Here is an 18,478-nt window from a genome sequence, read left to right as displayed (position 1 = left end):
TTGATAAAGAAATCACAGATCAACTATATCTTTTGTTATTTTAATTGTTCAGGAGAAAAAAATATGTAATCCGCGGCCAGACAATTTGTCTAATGGTGCGCTACGGTTGGCAGAAAAACGCATCCTTCCTACTTCCGTAAGATTTTCGTGCATTCTCCTTTATAAAGTGTTGTTTCTTGATGACTTTATACAGTTGTGGGATGTTTGTCATCCCGACAAGTTGTTCGATCAGTTCTATGCTATTTGGACTTGCTAGCGATATCGGATTTTTGTTTATAAGGTAAGTTGTTTACATTTTTATGCAACTTGACGATTCAGAAGTGCTTATAATGGCTTAATGAAATGAATGATATTTTGATTTTGTGATATTACTATATGTAGGTATGTATGTGCTTCATATGTAGGTGTACATGTTTCTAAAATTAAAAAATCTCAAAAGTTAGTGATTCTGCCCCAAATAATTGGGGACTAATGTTGCGCTACGGTTAGTAAAAAAAAACACATTCTTCCTACTTCCGTAAGATTTTCGTGCCCTTTCCTTTATAAAGTGTTGTCACTTGATGATTTTATTCAGTTGTTTGATAATCGTCATCATGATAAGTTGCTTATTTCTTTGCTAGCTATATCGGATTTTTGTATTACAGGTGAGTTATTTACACTTTTATGTCACTTGTTTGTGTATTTAAAAGTGCTTCAACTGGCCTGATTAAGTAAAGAATATTTTGATTTTGTAAAACCTTAAGTCAGTGATTTTGAAACAATTTGACTGATGAAGCCCTACGTTTAGCAGAAAAACGCCTTCCTTCATTATTATTTTCATTCGTTTTCTCTCATAAAGTGTTATTTCTTGATGGTTTTACTTCTCGGCCGTAAATCAGAGCTTGTATTTCTTCAGGGGACGAGCTACCCTCGCAACTTCCCGTCCGATGACGCTGTACCATGTGTGACCATTCCAAGTTTTGTCCATTCGCACATCTCGTAATTAAATTAGTACCAGTTTCCGAATTTTTAATTTATGATTTATATTGCATGGTAATTCCTATTATACCATCGTTTTAATGCTTTTTTAAAATATTAATTCTTAAATTATATTTTTTAAAGTGCAATTACGTAATTACTTAACCAAATGAACGAAATATACAATCGACACATATAAACTCGCAAGCATTAGTTAGTGTTATTGTAAATCAAATTACAACACGTGTTCTTTTTTACTTTTAATTGCTAAGAGAATATACAACTTCGTCGAATCATCAGATTTTGATTCTAAGAATATGAGGAATGAAAAACAATATCTTATAACAGTGTCTTTTTTTTTCAACTCAGTTAAGAAGTCCGTCACGAGTTGAAATACCTCACAATTCGTTTGAATGCAAAGTGTTCGTTTCGTTGAATGCGCTAATCGGAACTGCTGATTCGAATTTTAAGATTTTTTTTGAGTTAAACGCAATGTACACACTGTCGCAGTTATATCGGGTACTTTAAATATATCATACACCCTTAGTCATTTCTATTTGAATATGGGAGCAAATCTTTATACTAAATTACTATTTATATTATAAAATTATGTTGTTTTGCTAAAAAAGAAATTGTTTCTTCCAAATTTCGATTAAAAATTATAACTAACGAAAGAAAGACTTGAAATAAATGAACAAAAAAACATATTCACGTTCATTGCCAACGGTACATTGCCCCTGACGGGCGTCGAACCCACACTTTATCTGCACTAGCAAGGCGACCTATAGCTGGCGTTGCGCCAAAATCTTTGTAAGCTTTGTAAGCTAGATCTATTATTTATCTAAACTTATATACTAATATTAAAAAGCTAAAGATTTCGTTTGCTTTAACGCACTAATCTCACAAATTAAAAATAAATCAGCTTCACGCTGTATCCCGCACACAGCAAAGACAGGTAGGCAAAGAGAATATAATGTTAGGACACTCCGTTCCCCACTTTAGAGATAAAAACTATTACAAATTTAATTTAACTTACATCATCATCATCATCATCATCATCATCATCAGCCTGTCCTCGTCCACTACTGGACATAGGCCTCTCCAATGGCACGCCACTGAGCTCGATCTTCAGCTCTTCGCATCCAGCCGCTGCCCGCCACTTTACGAATATCGTCACCCCATCTAGCTGGAGGACGTATTATTACATTACGCTTGCCGAGGCGTGGTCTCCACTGTAGAACGCGCTTACTCCAACGGTCATCGGTTCTGCGGCAAATGTGACCAGCCCATTAACTTACATACGCCCGCAAAATTAAGTTTGTCAATTTTTATAAGTTGTACTTCTCATGCGCCTATAATGCTGAAATTTGTACGGATCCCACGGTGGTTTTTTTTAAGTCAAAGATAAATTTTAGAAATATCATTTCTATTAGTTTTAGCATTTAAATATAATATTAAGTTAATACTTTAATAAATGTCTCGTTATCTACTGATAAAGCACTGATTTTAAATAGCTATATTTATTCACGTTTAGATAAAATCAGTGATAATTGTCTCAGATAGAATCTTTATATAACCTCAGTTTAGTAGTTTTAAATCAAATCAAGGAAAGGCTATCAACCATATGCGATGGTTGTAAGTACGGTTCCCAGTCGCGTAGTTAATATGCTAGTTGTTTTAATTTTCCTTTTTTGGCACAATATAACGCGGAGTTAAGTACCGTAATGTAATCTCTTCAGTTCTGACAGAAAGCAGAGAGCAGAGTATCTTTCGTGATACTAGGTTCTCTCTTCCTAACCATACCATACACGGGATACAAAATGAAGCTGAAATACAATACTTACAGTAAAATGTTTCAGAGTTAGTACCTAGTCGCTATAAATGCTCCACAAATATAAAATAATGCGAGTATTAAACAAAATTATAAGCTACGATAATATTCAAATGAACAACTTTAATTTCACGCATATTGTATTAAAACATATGTATTTTCACACATGCCTTCCATACTACTTAATATATATTTTAATGTGTATCCCATAATCTCTTTCCAAGGCCAAAATGCTTGTTTGTTTTTTAAAAATTACGTAATTTTAATAGAAAAGTATAAGTTGGACTTAAATGATTCGCAGATTTCAAACGTTGTAAAATCTTATGGTCAAAAGGAGTCTATACTAGAATAAATAAAAACATATATTATATAAATAACTTAAATTAAAAGGAAGGAAAAAAAGATATTCGAAGTCGCTACAATCGCGCGAATTCGTAAACGTCACTATTGTGCCACAAAGTCGTCGTCAACGCCGAAAATATCACTTCGTATATAACCATGTTACACGGCCTGTATATTAAAGTGTAGCCTCGATAGGTTTTCCTCGCCGCGCGTCATGAATATTCGCGTAGACACGTTAATTTAGTTATTTTGTGGAAAGCCGTTCCGTACCTCTCAGAGGTAAGTCGTGTGTTTGACGTGAATTTGTATTTTTTTAATCGAAACGTGTTATATTTCCGGTTATTGTAAAATGACGTGGGTAAAATTAATAAGTTTTTATAATTCGCCTACGACCTAACTAAATATTTGTGATGTGAATTTATTTAATCTTAACGTAGACATTTCCTGACAAATTTCCCGAGTACATCATTGTATGAATAATTGCTATTTTATGATCGCGTAACGCTCGTTAATTCCGTACTAACGGCGACTGATGCGTTATATATTATTTACATATATTAATTAAAAATATACAAACAGACCGACCAACAGACAGATAAGTTATAACATAAAAACTCCTCATTCTACGCCACTTCTGCACAATGATTACGCTCTGGCCACGTAACGACGCTCGTTAGTTCCGTACTAACGGCGCGTCGGCTGCCTCGATAGCTTATCGTGTTGCGCGAGCGCACTGTTCAAGTATTTAATATTTATTATACATTCAATAACGCCAGCGTCGACTCTGTTGTAAGTCAATTTTTGTGTTTATTCTGTGGTCTTGTTGCTTTTTTTTTTCTTTCATTTTTTATTGGTTTATTTTTGTGGTGAAGAACGTGTGCTATAGTGCCTCATGTAAGTGTTTTATAATCTGTTGTTATGTAATATGTATTGTTTTTCGTTTTGTTCGTTGTTTGGGTTTTTTGTTATTTTTTTTTCATTATATAAATTTAATTAGTTGTGCATTGAATTTTAAATTTTGTACGTTTTTTATAAATTATAATTTATTAAGATTTTTTTAGTATATTTTACAGACATTTTAATAAAAAGCGTTAATATCTGCATATATTTCCACTTCATAATATCAAGGTTTTTTTGTTAAATTTAAAATAACTCGTGACAGCAAAATTATTAGTATTTTTATTTGTTATTAAATAGTGCAAAAGCTTTTTTTAACTAAATTAAAGAATTATGTAATTAATAAATTGTATATAATTTTAATTTAATAAAAAAAATCTTAATTAATAATATATTTTATTTTAGAAATAGAAAATTAATATATGTTTTTATAATGTAAGCAGCTTAGTAAGTAACAATGAAGAGGAATTAATTGTCATTATTATTAATTAAATTTATTATCTTTTTATACATAATAAAAATTGAAGATTTCAACGGACATTAATACTTTTTAGAAAACGTATAAAAATTTGAACGTATCGGGATTTGAACCCGCGCCTCTTGCAAACTTTCCAGTTTGTATGTGTGGAATAACACTTTAGAAATAACTGAATTGTACAGATTGCCGGTAACTCATCGATATTACAATTTTGTTCTACAGCTCTACAACTAAGTAAACATTTATATATTACAACACCAAAAAACGAAGCATTTTCAGGAACATCCTATCGTTAAATCATTAGTTCTCAAACTTTTTTTTTCATTTAAAACTAAATTCGTTACAATATAAAACGTCTTTGCAAACATTTAAATATCAAATTTCGTTGCATCCGTTGGTAACGAACGGATTGTATCTCGTATTTGCTAAAGTAAAGTAAAATAAGACTTGTAACGAGGGTACAAGGTTTCATTTAGATTGTTTATAAGTTGTAGGAAATATGCAAAAAAAATTACACAGCCCCATAGCGCCTTGGTTCATCGATCGCTAGAAGGACATGAGATTTTTTGTCTGTCTGTTCATTTTGTTGCGAATTTACGATGAAGAGATTATTTGTATGTATATTTTTTACAATTTTATTTGGTTTTTTAAATATTAGATGTAAGGTTAAGTGTTTTTTTAAGCTTCAGGTTTAATCCTGCTCATAGCAGGATAGGCAGAGGGATCCTGGGAACCTAGTTTTAAGACACTCCGTTCCCCATTCAAACACTTACTTTCCCAATATTCGACATGATCTTTGTTTGTTTGCTTTAACGCGCTAATCTCATGAACTAAAAATCCTTTTGCGTAAGATAGCATCGAAGGCTTTCATCTACAGGCGAAGCCGCAGATATAACCAACTATATGAATACAATTATTATAGTTCATTTCCCTCAAAATAAGTGGATACGCCCGCACACATAAGGTTGTGAACGTTTATAAATCGATTTAATTTCTGAAATTGGTTCATAACTCTTCAGTGAGCGAATCCGACTCGCACTTGACCGGTTGTTTTATAATGATGAATGATAATTTAATTGTTTCCCTGGCCTGCTTAGGTCCGGCGTTAAGTTATGCCACACATAATATCATAGTCAAAAAATGGAGATTAGATTACTTTATCCATAGGTTCTCAGGTATAAAGAAAATAAAGACGTCTGTATCGTTAGTCGTTTAACGTGTTGTATTTCGTTATTCGTTATACGATACCAAAATAGCTATGGCGTAATACAATTAACTGTAGTTTTATAATATATATCGTATTCTGTACGTATAAGGTTCGATTTCGACTGAAGCAAAAATTTGCATTGCTAAGTGAAGCTGACATGAGGCTTATACATGAAGAGATAAATTGTTTCAATATTTTATTTTTACAGTTTTGCAATGTAATTGTGAATAACGTTTATATTTGGTACTAAGTACGGCGGCGTTTAGTACCGCCACTTAACACACAATGTTTAGAAAATTGGGCAGATAGTGGTAATCGGAGTGTCTTAACACTTGGTTCTCTGTGCCTTCATTGAAACAAATGTATTTTTTGGTTAAATTAAATGAAATGAACTGTTGTCTATAGTAGTAATTGTTTCCAATTGAATACAAATAGCGGTACCAATTGAAATTTATACACAATCGGAAATCAAACTCACGACCTCTGACGCACAAATTATAGCAGTCTGGTTTATATTTTAAAATAGCTAAAAAAGTAAAAGTAGACCATAATGTACTAGATTTAAAGTTCACTTTCAAATAACACAACCTAAATAAGGTTTATGGCATTAAAAGCCTTATTTTAATGTATTAAAGTACATTTTTGAATAATTACAATAATTTATTGCGCATTTCTATACTTTATTTTAAATGTACAGACATTTGGCACTTTGTCGGATTGTCTTGGCTCGTGACAATAAAAAGTTAGAGCCAAATCAAAATCTGTCTAGGTTTCTTACTATTCTAGAAAATTCTACGCCATTTTACGCTAATATATGAATAATTGAGGTTCCTTAGCTTAAATGGAAAAAAACCGTCCGTCCATTTGTCAAGACCATGACCATTTCAGACCATTTACTACGGTCTACGGTCTCTTGAAACACAGAGAAAATAATTAAGATTTAAAATATCTGACACTATATCAATAGTGGATCGTGTCTGGATCGTATTGGTGTGTCATACACAACTCTTCTAAATGGCCGCACGGTTAAAGCCGTAGGTAAAAGCTAGTGTATAGTATATATAAATAAGTCTACAGGCGCAGCGGCACCAGGTTATGACTGTAACGCGACGGTTTTGAGTTCAATGCCCACTCGAGGAAGTGAATTTACGTTTATTTTTCCATTTCTTCGCTCTGGTGTCGGGGCAAAGCGCGGCGTTGAGTTCTGCCATTCAACACGCAATGCCTCCAGAATTCGGCTGAAAGTGGGGAACGGAGTGTCTTAACACAAGGTTCCCTCTGCCTACCGTGCTGTGTGCGGGATACAGCGTGAAGCTGATTTTTACAGGCTTGCCAAAATGCCTAACGAAAACAAGTGTGTTGAATAATATTCGACGTTATCATCGTGTTTATCTGAAACAAGCCCAGTGGATGTTGTTGTTTTTAACGCACGCGTTTCATGTTTTCACTGTGTATTATACTAGTATTCCGTTCCGGCTTCGCTTGTGTGGGTTATGCATATTCCGGCTTCACTCTAACTGCTACTCTTCTTCTACTCTTCGCTCTCTTGTTTTATGTATATACTGGCGGACGCGCGCAGCTTCGCTTGCGTATTTAGGGGTGAATTCTAATAACCCATGAAACATATGTTCGATGAAATATTTTTAGGAGTCTAAATTTCAAATATTATAAAAATCGATTGCGATTTAAAGATTTTTCCATACAAACTTTCAACCCCTTATTTGCACCCTTAGGGGGAGAATTTTAGAAAACGATGAAACACGTGTTCAATTAAATACTTTTAAAAATCTAAATTTCAAATTTTATAAAAATCTGTGTCGATTTAATTTTTTTTCCATATAAACTTTGAACCCCTATTTCACCCCTTTAGGGTTAAATTTTTTCAAAATCCCTTCTTAGTGGATGTCCAGATTACGAAAGTAAACTTTTGTCCAAATTTAACGTTTCTACCATCAGCGGTTACGGCTGTGCGTGCGTCTTACCTCAGTCAGTGAGGACAAGTCCTTTTATATATATAGATTATACATATACCTGGTTCCTCTTTAATCATACAATCTTTTAGTGAAAACTAGAAAGCGTTTGCGTACCATTTTTTTTATATTTATAGCAATCTAAGAAACTTCAGGGATAAAGAATTAAAATGTTATGTTAGGGAAACATCACTTACTTTACCGCCCACTAGAATTTTTCCGTTTCTGTAGAAGTTTCAGGAAATCCTCTTTGATCCTCTCCATCTTGATATGCTGCTGTTTTCATTCATAGATTATAATTTATGAAAGAACACGGCATCTCAAGATCGATCTCAAAGTTAAGAGTAGTTTATATATAGTGTTCTCCGAAACTCTGCAAGTACTTCTACGTGCCAAATTTCCGCAACAATTTTCAGCAACTCATCGCACAGACATAAAATCCGTTACCATATTTACTTAGATTACTTAATAATATATCGAAAATAGCACTGCAATCACTTTTATCAGTAAACAAATATTTTTTAAAATATAAATATATATTTTTGCACTCTATTTACTCGGTGATGGTGTATGTAACGTGATTACGGCAGGAAATCGATAAATGTTTGTTTGTTTGTCCTACTAAACTGTGCAAAGTGGATTTTTACACGCTTTTATGTCATGATATAGGTATACAAGTTTGTTTACAGTGAAAGTGGGAAGGAGAGGGGGGTGTTTTTGATGGGGTGTATATTTGTGCAATTTCTTGAAAATTAGACTCCTTCTGCCTAACCTCTAGAGTATGTGTAGTATATGTTTTGTTTTCCAGCTTCACGCTGTATCCTACCCTGCATATAGCAGGGTAACAGCGATAATATGAAAATATTAATAACTAATAATTAATTCCACCGAGTGAGAATCGAATCCACAACCGTCGCGTTACAGTCACACACTTGTGCCATTGCGCTACGACGGCCGTATGTTATGCAAAACGTGACATTCTGCTTTCTCCCGTTTCTGTAGGAATTTTTGGAAAAACTTTCTTAGTGCTCCTCTGTACTGCCCAAGGGACCTATACTTATGACAAATTTCGGCGTTCTACGCTGCGTAGCGGATGTGCGTTGTCGGTCAGTAACTCAGTAAAGAGTTTTATAGATATAAATATAGGGAGAACTAAGGAAAATAAATTTTAAGGCTAGGTTGTTTCATATAAAGTAAAAAATACGAAAGAAGTTATGAATAGGGTAAGCTATTTAACTCCTATCTTCACATCCAGAAGCATGTTAAGTCACGCGAGTTTATTTTTAAGTAGCATCGGCGATATCGCGGTTAAGTCGAAGTTCAGAGTTCAAAATTTAACTTTACGTAGTTATCTTTTAACTTCACACTAATATTGCTATTTTTTTTATTGGGAATTTTGAGCACTATTCCACATAAATAATTGTGCGAATTATTTATGCTAAAACATTTGTTTTTCCCAGCGTCACAATGTATCTAGACCTCCTTTTTCGTAACAAGTAACGTAACTCAACGCCACACCTTTTCTCAATATATATTATCTTTTAATAGTTTAACTCACAATCGTCGCATTAATCAGGCAATAAATATTATAAACATAAATTTTATTATAAAATTAATAACTGATAATATTTATTCGTTAATAAGTAACGGAATAACGAACAGACGTTATTTATACAGCGTTAAATGGGAGTCTTTCATCATATCAATCAATAGAACGACCAATCGTTGGGCATAAGTAATCGATTGTCGATGGTTACATGCCACTTGGAACCTAATGACTTTTTTTTCTTTTTTTTTATAAGAGATTTTTTTTTGTACGATTTTCACAATTTCATTTGTCAGTCTGTAAAAAGATTTTTAGGTGGCTCAGCCTTGGTATTGTATTCTTTAATTTTTTATTTTTTTATTATTTCATATAAAGATTTTGAAGAACGAATGAATACGTTCATCTTGGGGTAGAGTATTTGGATTAGTGGTACTCAAAGTTCTCCAGTAATAATAATAAAATCCGAAATCAGGTCCGTGGATACCGGAGTGTCCTAGCACTAGGTTCCCTGCCTATCCTGCTATATGCGGGATACAACGTGAACTTATAAAAAAAAAAACAATTATAATCGCTTTTAAAAGTGTTTAGCGGAGTCTAGTCATTCAGTTGAAGAGAATCAATAGATTCGTCACATGACCAACGGTTAAGTGGCTCAAGGTTGGTATGAAAAACTGTGACTGTTAGCGCGGGTTTGATGATCTCAATGTTTTTTTATGTTTTAACAAGTAAGGTTACCTTGTTTATCAGTTTATGTGGAATAAATAGAAATTGTTTTTATGCAAATAAATTGATGTTCCTATAGATGTTTTAAATTTTGTTTTTTGTTATTTTGGTAGTCAGTTCAATTTCGCTATATATTTTTTTAAACTGTAACTATATTCAAATTTATTATGTGTTTACGTGTTCTTTTAGCTAATTAGTAATACATCAGCTTAACTCAAAAATATATAAAGCAGATGTTATTAAACTAGAAACAGTTAACCTAAAATAACTAATTTATAAATTTTATATATATGAGACTGTCGAGTCGTAAAATTATCTTAACATTCTAGCAACCCTACAAAATGCGAGATACAGTGTGAAGTTAAAAAAACTTTATATTCTGGCACTTGAACATTCGCTTGTTGTAATAATTATAATTAATTAAAGCAACACAAGTATGTGAAGCGGAAAAACGAACTAATTAGTAGTTCGATGATATAATCTTACAATCAAAGGCTGACCGAGGGTCGGTACGCGGAAAACGTACGGAAAATTAAATAACCCTGAAATACTCCTATGTAGGCGATCACAATTCTCTTTTTTAAATTAATAAATGAAAAGTCTGTGTGTTAGTTATCTGTCCTCGGTCATAGGTTCGATTACTTGGTTGTTACATTACATTTACCTACATAGGTAATGCTAATAATGTGTTGAATTATAGCAATTAAATATTTTCTTGTTTAATAGCGTTAAGTAACTTAGCTCTACAAATAAGAAATTATCAAGAAAGGCATACTATTTTTAACATTTTTGTTTGTTTAAAATTTGATTTATTATTTTTAATAATATAGGCAATTAAACTTAATTCGCGAATAAGTTCGGCTAATACTTTCTATGATTGAGTTAACTAAGATTCATCTTAAAACTTTTAATGATTCTAAACTTCATTGTGATTAACATTTTTCTTTTCATTTGTCCACAGATCCAACAAGATATGAGCAAGCGATCCTGACCCTGGACAAAAGACACCAACCAATATGTCTCACCATTTGGTCACTGTTTGCATGTTTTGCCTGCTCTGTGCAGCGCACACCTGCGGCTCACACCTTAACCTAAAAAATGATATCAAATCATTTGAACCAACTCTACAGATTGACCAAATTCCCATACACCTTGAAAAACGAAGTATAGAATCTAAACTAAGATATCAACAGAAATTACAAAAAATAAGACAGAAAAGGGAGGTCAGGAATGTAAATCCTGATGCTTATGTAGAGCAGATTTTTAGATTGTACGGTGATGCTGGGTCCATGACGATGAATTTGACCGGTTTCAATAGGATGTTAGAGGGCCTGGATCTACACAAGTTGACTGAGGGTGGAGTGCAGAAAATTGAGAATAAGGATTATATTTATGGCCAAAGTGGTGTTAAAGAAGATGTTGTTAATGTAAGTGTGTTTGAATAGTGGAGATGTATACCAATTTAGATTTAAATTATTTATAATTAAAGCTTTAATTGTAATATTTTTAAGTTATACACATTTCCCTGGTCTAATTAGACAAAATGAGGCATTGGCTAAACGTGTGATATCTGATTTAACCACGAAATACCTCTGTGTTCTCTCTGCTTTCTACGTAATTATTCTACTTAATTATTAATTTGTTATTACTTCAACCATCTAAATCTACCTTATTGTAGCGCTCACAGTATTAATAGCAAAATATGAATAATTTCCACAGCTATTAATATAAATAAACGTTTACATTCAATACTACTATATTTGTAAATATTTCCATTGCAGTGTGTCAGCAGCGCGGAGCTTGTCACAACAGTGAATACTCGATTAAAACCTCACGAACACGGTCATGCTCATGATGATCACGATCATGACTCCGAAGGTCTCATATCAGAGGGAACCTTACAGGCATTATGCCCTATCTTATTATATCAAAAACTAGCCAACACCTCAATAGAAAGAGGCGGCTGTGTAAAAGAATCATATCTACAAAGTAGAAGTATGGAAAAGTTTTCGGAAAAAGAGAATGCATACTCGAAAAATATGTTTGCCGTATGGTTGTACTCGTCTTTGAGTATAACGGCAATCAGTGCGTGTGGACTGTTAGGTGTAGCAGTCATACCAATTATGCATAAAACGTATTATAATCATTTACTACAATTTTTAGTAGCTTTAGCTGTAGGAACACTTTGTGGAGATGCCTTACTGCATCTTATGCCACATGCGATGAGCCCTTCAGAACACGATCATGATGAAAATGCTTTAGAAGTTCGTGTATCTCATGATGATGGAATGTGGAAGGGATTAGCAGCTATGTTAGGTGTAGTATTCTTTTATTTCACGGAGAAAGGACTGACTGTAGTAGTAGAATGGCGTAAACGCCGCCAAAAGTTGGAAGATGACAAATTACCCTCAAGAGTAAGAGTTCTCAAAGACGAAACAGTTGGAGGTTGCTCGGGTGGGTCCAAAGCACCAATAACGAACACATCGAATTCTCTACTGAAAATATTTAAAAGAGACGAAAAGGGCGATCCCACAACGAAAACATGTAAACATAAATATTCAGAATATCCATATTGCTATGACGAGATAGATACAGATACACATGATGATCACCACTTAAGAGATGGTCTACCACCAAGCCCGAAACCAGCTAAGAATCATAATAATTCAGTTAGTGTAGTCTCGTCAAACGCTCTTAATCGTGACGGCAAAGAAAATGAGCCGACAGCTAAAGATTGGCTTTTAAAAGCTGAATCTACACCAGCGGTTGTCGAAATGAACAATATTAAGCATAAGGATGAGAATGTGAAGGACTTGAAAGATGGTGACAGCTACACTGTTATACTTAGGTAAGTGTTTTATAATGATGTATATATAAATAGAAGAAAAGTCATTTACATACATTGTTATACGAGTATTAATTTTCGACAGAACCAGATTTTACACTATTAATAAAATTTATTAGGAAATCAGCAATTAATTTGCTAATTTTCGAGACATTGAATTGTATATACAATTGTTCGAGACATTGCGTGTTGAAAAACTCATCGCCGCCCTTTGTCTCTCAAAGCGGATAAATGAAGATAATTCAAATATAATCATTCTGTTCCCAAGGCTGGACTATTTTTGATCTCTTGTTTTACATATTGTCTCGTCTTCGGAGTACATTCTAGAGCTCACCGGCACTCATATGATAAAGTCCATGTAAAAGTAAAATTGTTCCATGTTATTGCATATTTTCCTATATTTTATTTTACAGAACTTTTAAGATTTATGATTATTTAGTTCTTTTTTTCATGTCACCTATTGTCTCTTTATTTCCAGAGAACATTCTAGAGCGCACCACGGGCACTCGCACGCGCACGGCCACGTGCACGCGCCGCCCTCCTCCATGTCGTCCGTCGCGTGGATGGTCATCATGGGCGATGGACTTCACAATTTTACAGATGGAATGGCGATTGGTGAATATATTTAGAAATTTAGTATTTGAAAAACCATTTTACGTGACGGTTTATCAGCGTTGAGTTTCGCCACTCAAAACCCATTGTGTAGATAAATAAATTAGACGGAAAGTGGGAAACGCTGTGTTACTAGGCTCCATCTGGCATCAATTTTCGAGATATTACGAGTTGAGAGGCAGAACTCAATGGTCAATGTTGCACTTTGTTTGGTTACCAGATCATGAAAATAATGATTTCCCCCCTAGTGGGCATCGCTCCCACAACCTTCGCGCTTACACTCTGTTGTGATTCCAAATCCAATTATTTAAAAAAGACAAAACAAGAACTGAACTAATGAAAAATCTCAAGCACTGATAATACTATAGATTATTGTATTTACATTGTATTTTTTATTTCCAGGAGCGGCTTTCGCTTCCAATATTGCTGGTGGTTTCTCCACTGCCATCGCTGTCCTGTGTCACGAATTACCACACGAATTGGGTAAATTTTAAATATAATAAGAGAAATACGAATAATTTTACAGTTAACTATTTTTATAATATTTATAATTGTTGAATATGACTCTGTATGTATGAATGAATGCTAGAAAAAAAAGTAAACAAAAAACACTTTTCATCAATTTTAGGAGATTTCGCGGTCCTACTAAAAGCGGGTATGTCAGTGAAGCGAGCGGTGTGCTACAACGTGCTCTCCTCCGCCCTCTGCCTCGCCGGCATGGTGTGCGGCGTGCTGGCGGGGCACCTGCCCAACGCGACCAGGTGGCTGTTCGCGGCTGCCGCTGGCATGTTCCTGTATATAGCTCTGGTTGATATGGTGAGTTTTGATGACTTACGCTTAATTAGATATTCTATTTTTCGACTCTTTTTGTTTTGTCCAATTTAGATATATTGTGTATGGATAATGAAAGCTTGAGGTGTAATTTATGTTATGAGACTTGATAAAATATGTTTTTTTATCTTCTTTCCAATTAAAATTGAATCTACAACTATCATGGTTACTGTTAGGTAATTCTATATTGTATCACATTAAATGGCTATTCAATTTTACTACGGCCCCTTGTTCGGCCAGAGGGCCGGAACACAACACCGTAATGAATGAATGAATAAAAAAAATTAAACACAATCATTCTCCACTAATGGAGAACGAACCCACAATCATCGCGCGTACAATAACCCTAGTATTAATTGTTAATAATTTTTCCAGATGCCAGAACTAAGCACCTCACACAGTAAAGAAGGCACCTTATGTCAATGTATCCTACAATTAATGGGCTTAGCCACAGGCATCGGCATAATGCTGGTCATAGCTCTGTACGAACATGACTTAAAAAACTTATTTGGTTAAAAAAAGTGTAATAGTGTTAAGTGACAAGTGTTAATGTGCCGTTCATGAAGTGTTCAACAGTCATATAAAAGTATTTACCAAGAAATTTCAATGAGCAGTGTTCGAAAGTGTCAAGTGATGGACAATGATGTTAGTCATATGGTAAATGTATACCAAGAAACATTAAATGTTAAATAAAAAACACAAAATACCAACAACATATACCAACAATCATATTACTATTATATTAGAATAATATTAATAGTGCTAATCTAAATAACTACTACTAATACTATATGAGTTTGTAAGACATGAGTTATATAAAAATGTATTAAAAACTCTAAAATGTAATAGTACTTAAACGATAGACATATAAAAGTGTTTAACAACAATAATCGTACATAAAAAACAAATAATAAAAAAAAATTATAATCAAAGAAATGCATCAACAAAAATGGCAACAACCAAAAGCATATAAAAGTTATAAACATATTCCAAAGATCATATAAAATTGTTATTACAAATGGTAAAGGAGAACATAATGATTATTTAAAGGAAAATACAAAATTATTGACAAAAACTGACAAGTTATAAAACAACAGTCTTATAAAAATATATTTCAACAATCATATAAAAAGTGTTTTTCGAAAAATAACAAGTGTCATTAGAAATATAAAAAAGTGTTAATTGAAAATGCAAAGTGTGAACATAATTGGTCATATTGATCGTTTTATAATGTGATGTACTTAAGTAAAAGCTCAAATTTTATTTTTTCAGATTAATAATTATTATGATACATAACATATGTTACTTATGATATTTTGTACTGCTATTATTAATAATATGTGTTATCTAATAATGATGTGTCAAAGTAACTGTCAAAATTGTAGGCTAGTTTATATTATTATTAATATAATGATAATAATGTTGCTAGATGTATGAAACTATATTATTTTTGTGGCATTTTCTGTTTTTTTAAATGTGAATACAGGTGTTTGGAATGCTTTAGTGATTTTTTTGGTTATTATTAATCATGTAATTTGTGTCGGAACTTATAATAATAATAGGATAAAAATAACTTTCTTTACTAAATAATGCACATGCATTATCTTTGATTTTTATTCTTACTTTGATAATTATTTTTGTTATCCACTTTCAGTACAAAATATCAAAGTATATCAAACATTATTGTATTAAATACATAAAAATTTCATTGAAATTAAACCAGTTCAAAAAACGACTTGTTTGTTATTAATTGTGAATTTTAATTTGAACATGTTATACTTTAAAAAAACTTTGTTTAGTTTAAATAGAAATGCTTAATGATTATTTTAATTATATTAAATATAAGTCTAGTAAAAAAGTCTTTAAACATATTACTTCCCATATAATAGAGTATGCAGATGGAACCTAGTGTTAAGACATTCCCATTCTCCACTTTCTACTCTAACTTGAGACATTGTGAAGCTCAACGTCGCATTTTATTGAATGAGAGCAAAAAAACATTAATTCTTCTCCCCCTGAACGAGAATTGAATCCACAACCATCCTTTTTACAGACTTACAGGCTTCTAAAGTATTGGTTTTCCAAATTCAATATGTTTATAATACTTAATGTGTAAATAACATTTTCAAATACTGCTATTATTTAATATTAAACTTTAATGTTATTTAACATTGTTACAAATTTCTATAAGATATGGTTTTTGGCAATTTTTTTAATACTTTATTGCTTTTATCTCGATTTCGTAAAAATTTTAGGTATGTACTTCCTTTCATTATATATTTTAATTCATATTTATTTTTTTTAAATTACCTTATGTCTGTCAGTTAGTCGTATATATTTATATATATAAAAATAAGATTTTCTCATAATTAAGCTTAGTTTTCTTTTTAATAATAAATTGATTTGGTTTATAGCATTTTATTTTAAATTTGAATAAATATTTGAATCAATATGTAATAATAATTCTTTATTAGCTATTTTTGTTAAATTTATTAACTAATTGCTTACAAAAAATAATAATGTACTTTTAATATATAAATTTTTACTAATTTAATTTAAAGAAAAAGCCACTGTTCTCGAAATTGCGGTAATTTTACAATAGTAAATCAAATAAGTAGGAAGCGAACATTGTGGGTTTGATTCCTGCAGATTTGATTCATTGCAGCAAGTTAAAAATTGTTTAATTTACAGAATTTTTATACATTTTTGGCCAAAATTCGAAAAGAAACAAAGAAAAATATACCTATTATCATTTTTATCAGAACAAAAAATTGTATTTTAGTATATTTATATTTGCATTCATATTTCATGTAAAATGTAAACTAATCCGTAACCAAGTTCAAATCCAAATATCGTTTTTTTTGTGCGAAACTATCACTTGTCAATATAATAATATTCTTATCATTTCATCTTATTAATATATTTTTTAATCCCAGTAATTTTTTAATTATTAAATAACCTATAATACCTTGCCTTTTAGTTAAAAATAAAAATCAGTATTATGATTTTTTAAATAAATAATATGTAATTTTTTTTGCTTTTTTAACACTTTTTAAGTAAAAAATACACTTAAATAACAATAGGTGCTAAAATTATGTTTCTATCAATATATGTACCAATATTTGTAAATTGTTCCTATAATTACTTACTAATATTATAATTTTAACTTAATTGTATTTAAACTTTAATTATGATTAAATTTTAATTGGCCTTTTAATAGAGACTTAATGAAAACTTTAACTTGTTTGTTATTTTTTTTTTATTTGTAAATAATTTGATAAATATTGATTGATAGTCTTTTAACCATCATGTAATTTTTTATGGCAGTTAGTAATTTAGTATATGTATGAAAAAGGTCACCCATCTTAATATATACCACAGGAAATGTCGCTTAACCTTTTAAAACTCTAAGCAAGTTTTAAATAATATTAATTGTATTTAATATATTCTTGTATATACAATTATGTATATGTGTTAAATTAACAAATGATCACCAATCCTATTTTAGACTATTGTCATTGCTGCTTAACTTTTTTTATAATATACAGAATATTATTTTTGTATGTTTCAAATATTTATTAAGTTATTTATAAAAAAATAACATTTTAGTCTCTAATTATAAAAAAGTTATAACTTACTGAATTAATTAAATATAAGCATTTACTTAAAAACAGGTGTTATTGAAGTTAAATTGTGTTTTAAGTTAATTTTAAGTGAATATTGATGAAATTAGGTTTAAATTATTTAATTGTAATTATTATGTTCTGTGAATGATTTTTTTTTGTATGGGATTTGTATTATTACTGGTAATATAATCTAATGGTACAAGTTCAAATTGAGGGATATATTTAATAAAAAGAACCTAGTAATAATCAAGACACTCCGTTGGCCGTTTGTCGCCTGAATTCGAGGCATTGCATGTTGTATGGCGAAACTCAACGCCGCGCTTTACAGAGACATTTCACTTATTACGAAATTTGTTTTTTTTAATGCAATTGTTTTGAATAGTATTTTGTAAATAATTATTACCAGCAATAATGTAAAGGTATCGAAAAGGAACAAGTGTGATAAAATGGACGTATGATAATATTATATTGTAATATATGAATTATTCTAAGTTTTGAAGTTTTCTTTTTTAACTTCCTTTCTCTCTTGAAATAACTTAGTGTTTGACACTTTTAGTGTGTTAGATCGAAAGGAGTATGTGATGTTACATAGCCCATATAGCCTTTCTCAACA

General features: G+C 31.7%; 1 protein-coding gene across 5 annotated transcripts in view; it reads left to right on the top strand.

The window, feature by feature from the left end:
- foi (solute carrier family 39 fear-of-intimacy) overlaps positions 1-18,356 on the top strand; it is a 34,472-nt gene extending 16,116 nt beyond the window's left edge. The window contains exons 1-7 of one of the 5 annotated variants that reach the window (XM_085188908.1): positions 169-280; positions 10,913-11,378; positions 11,733-12,799; positions 13,275-13,411; positions 13,811-13,891; positions 14,037-14,224; positions 14,615-18,356. In XM_085188908.1, coding sequence (XP_085045034.1) covers positions 10,968-11,378; positions 11,733-12,799; positions 13,275-13,411; positions 13,811-13,891; positions 14,037-14,224; positions 14,615-14,755 — 2,025 coding nt within the window. In that variant the 5' untranslated portion in view covers positions 169-280; positions 10,913-10,967 and the 3' untranslated portion in view covers positions 14,756-18,356. Of the gene's footprint in view, positions 1-168; positions 281-610; positions 645-3,787; positions 4,025-10,912; positions 11,379-11,732; positions 12,800-13,274; positions 13,412-13,810; positions 13,892-14,036; positions 14,225-14,614 lie in introns of those variants that run through there. The other 4 variants (XM_085188910.1, XM_085188907.1, XM_085188909.1 and 1 more) reach the window with 4 other exon arrangements.
- Positions 18,357-18,478: the final 122 nt, after the last annotated feature.

Source organism: Heliconius melpomene, chromosome 7 (genome assembly GCF_056956725.1).
Source record: "Heliconius melpomene rosina isolate 202511_hmr_F chromosome 7, ASM5695672v1, whole genome shotgun sequence".
Lineage (NCBI taxonomy): Eukaryota > Metazoa > Arthropoda > Insecta > Lepidoptera > Nymphalidae > Heliconius > Heliconius melpomene.
Note: the sequence above shows the minus strand (reverse complement) of the source record. Positions and strands in the feature narration are given on the sequence as shown.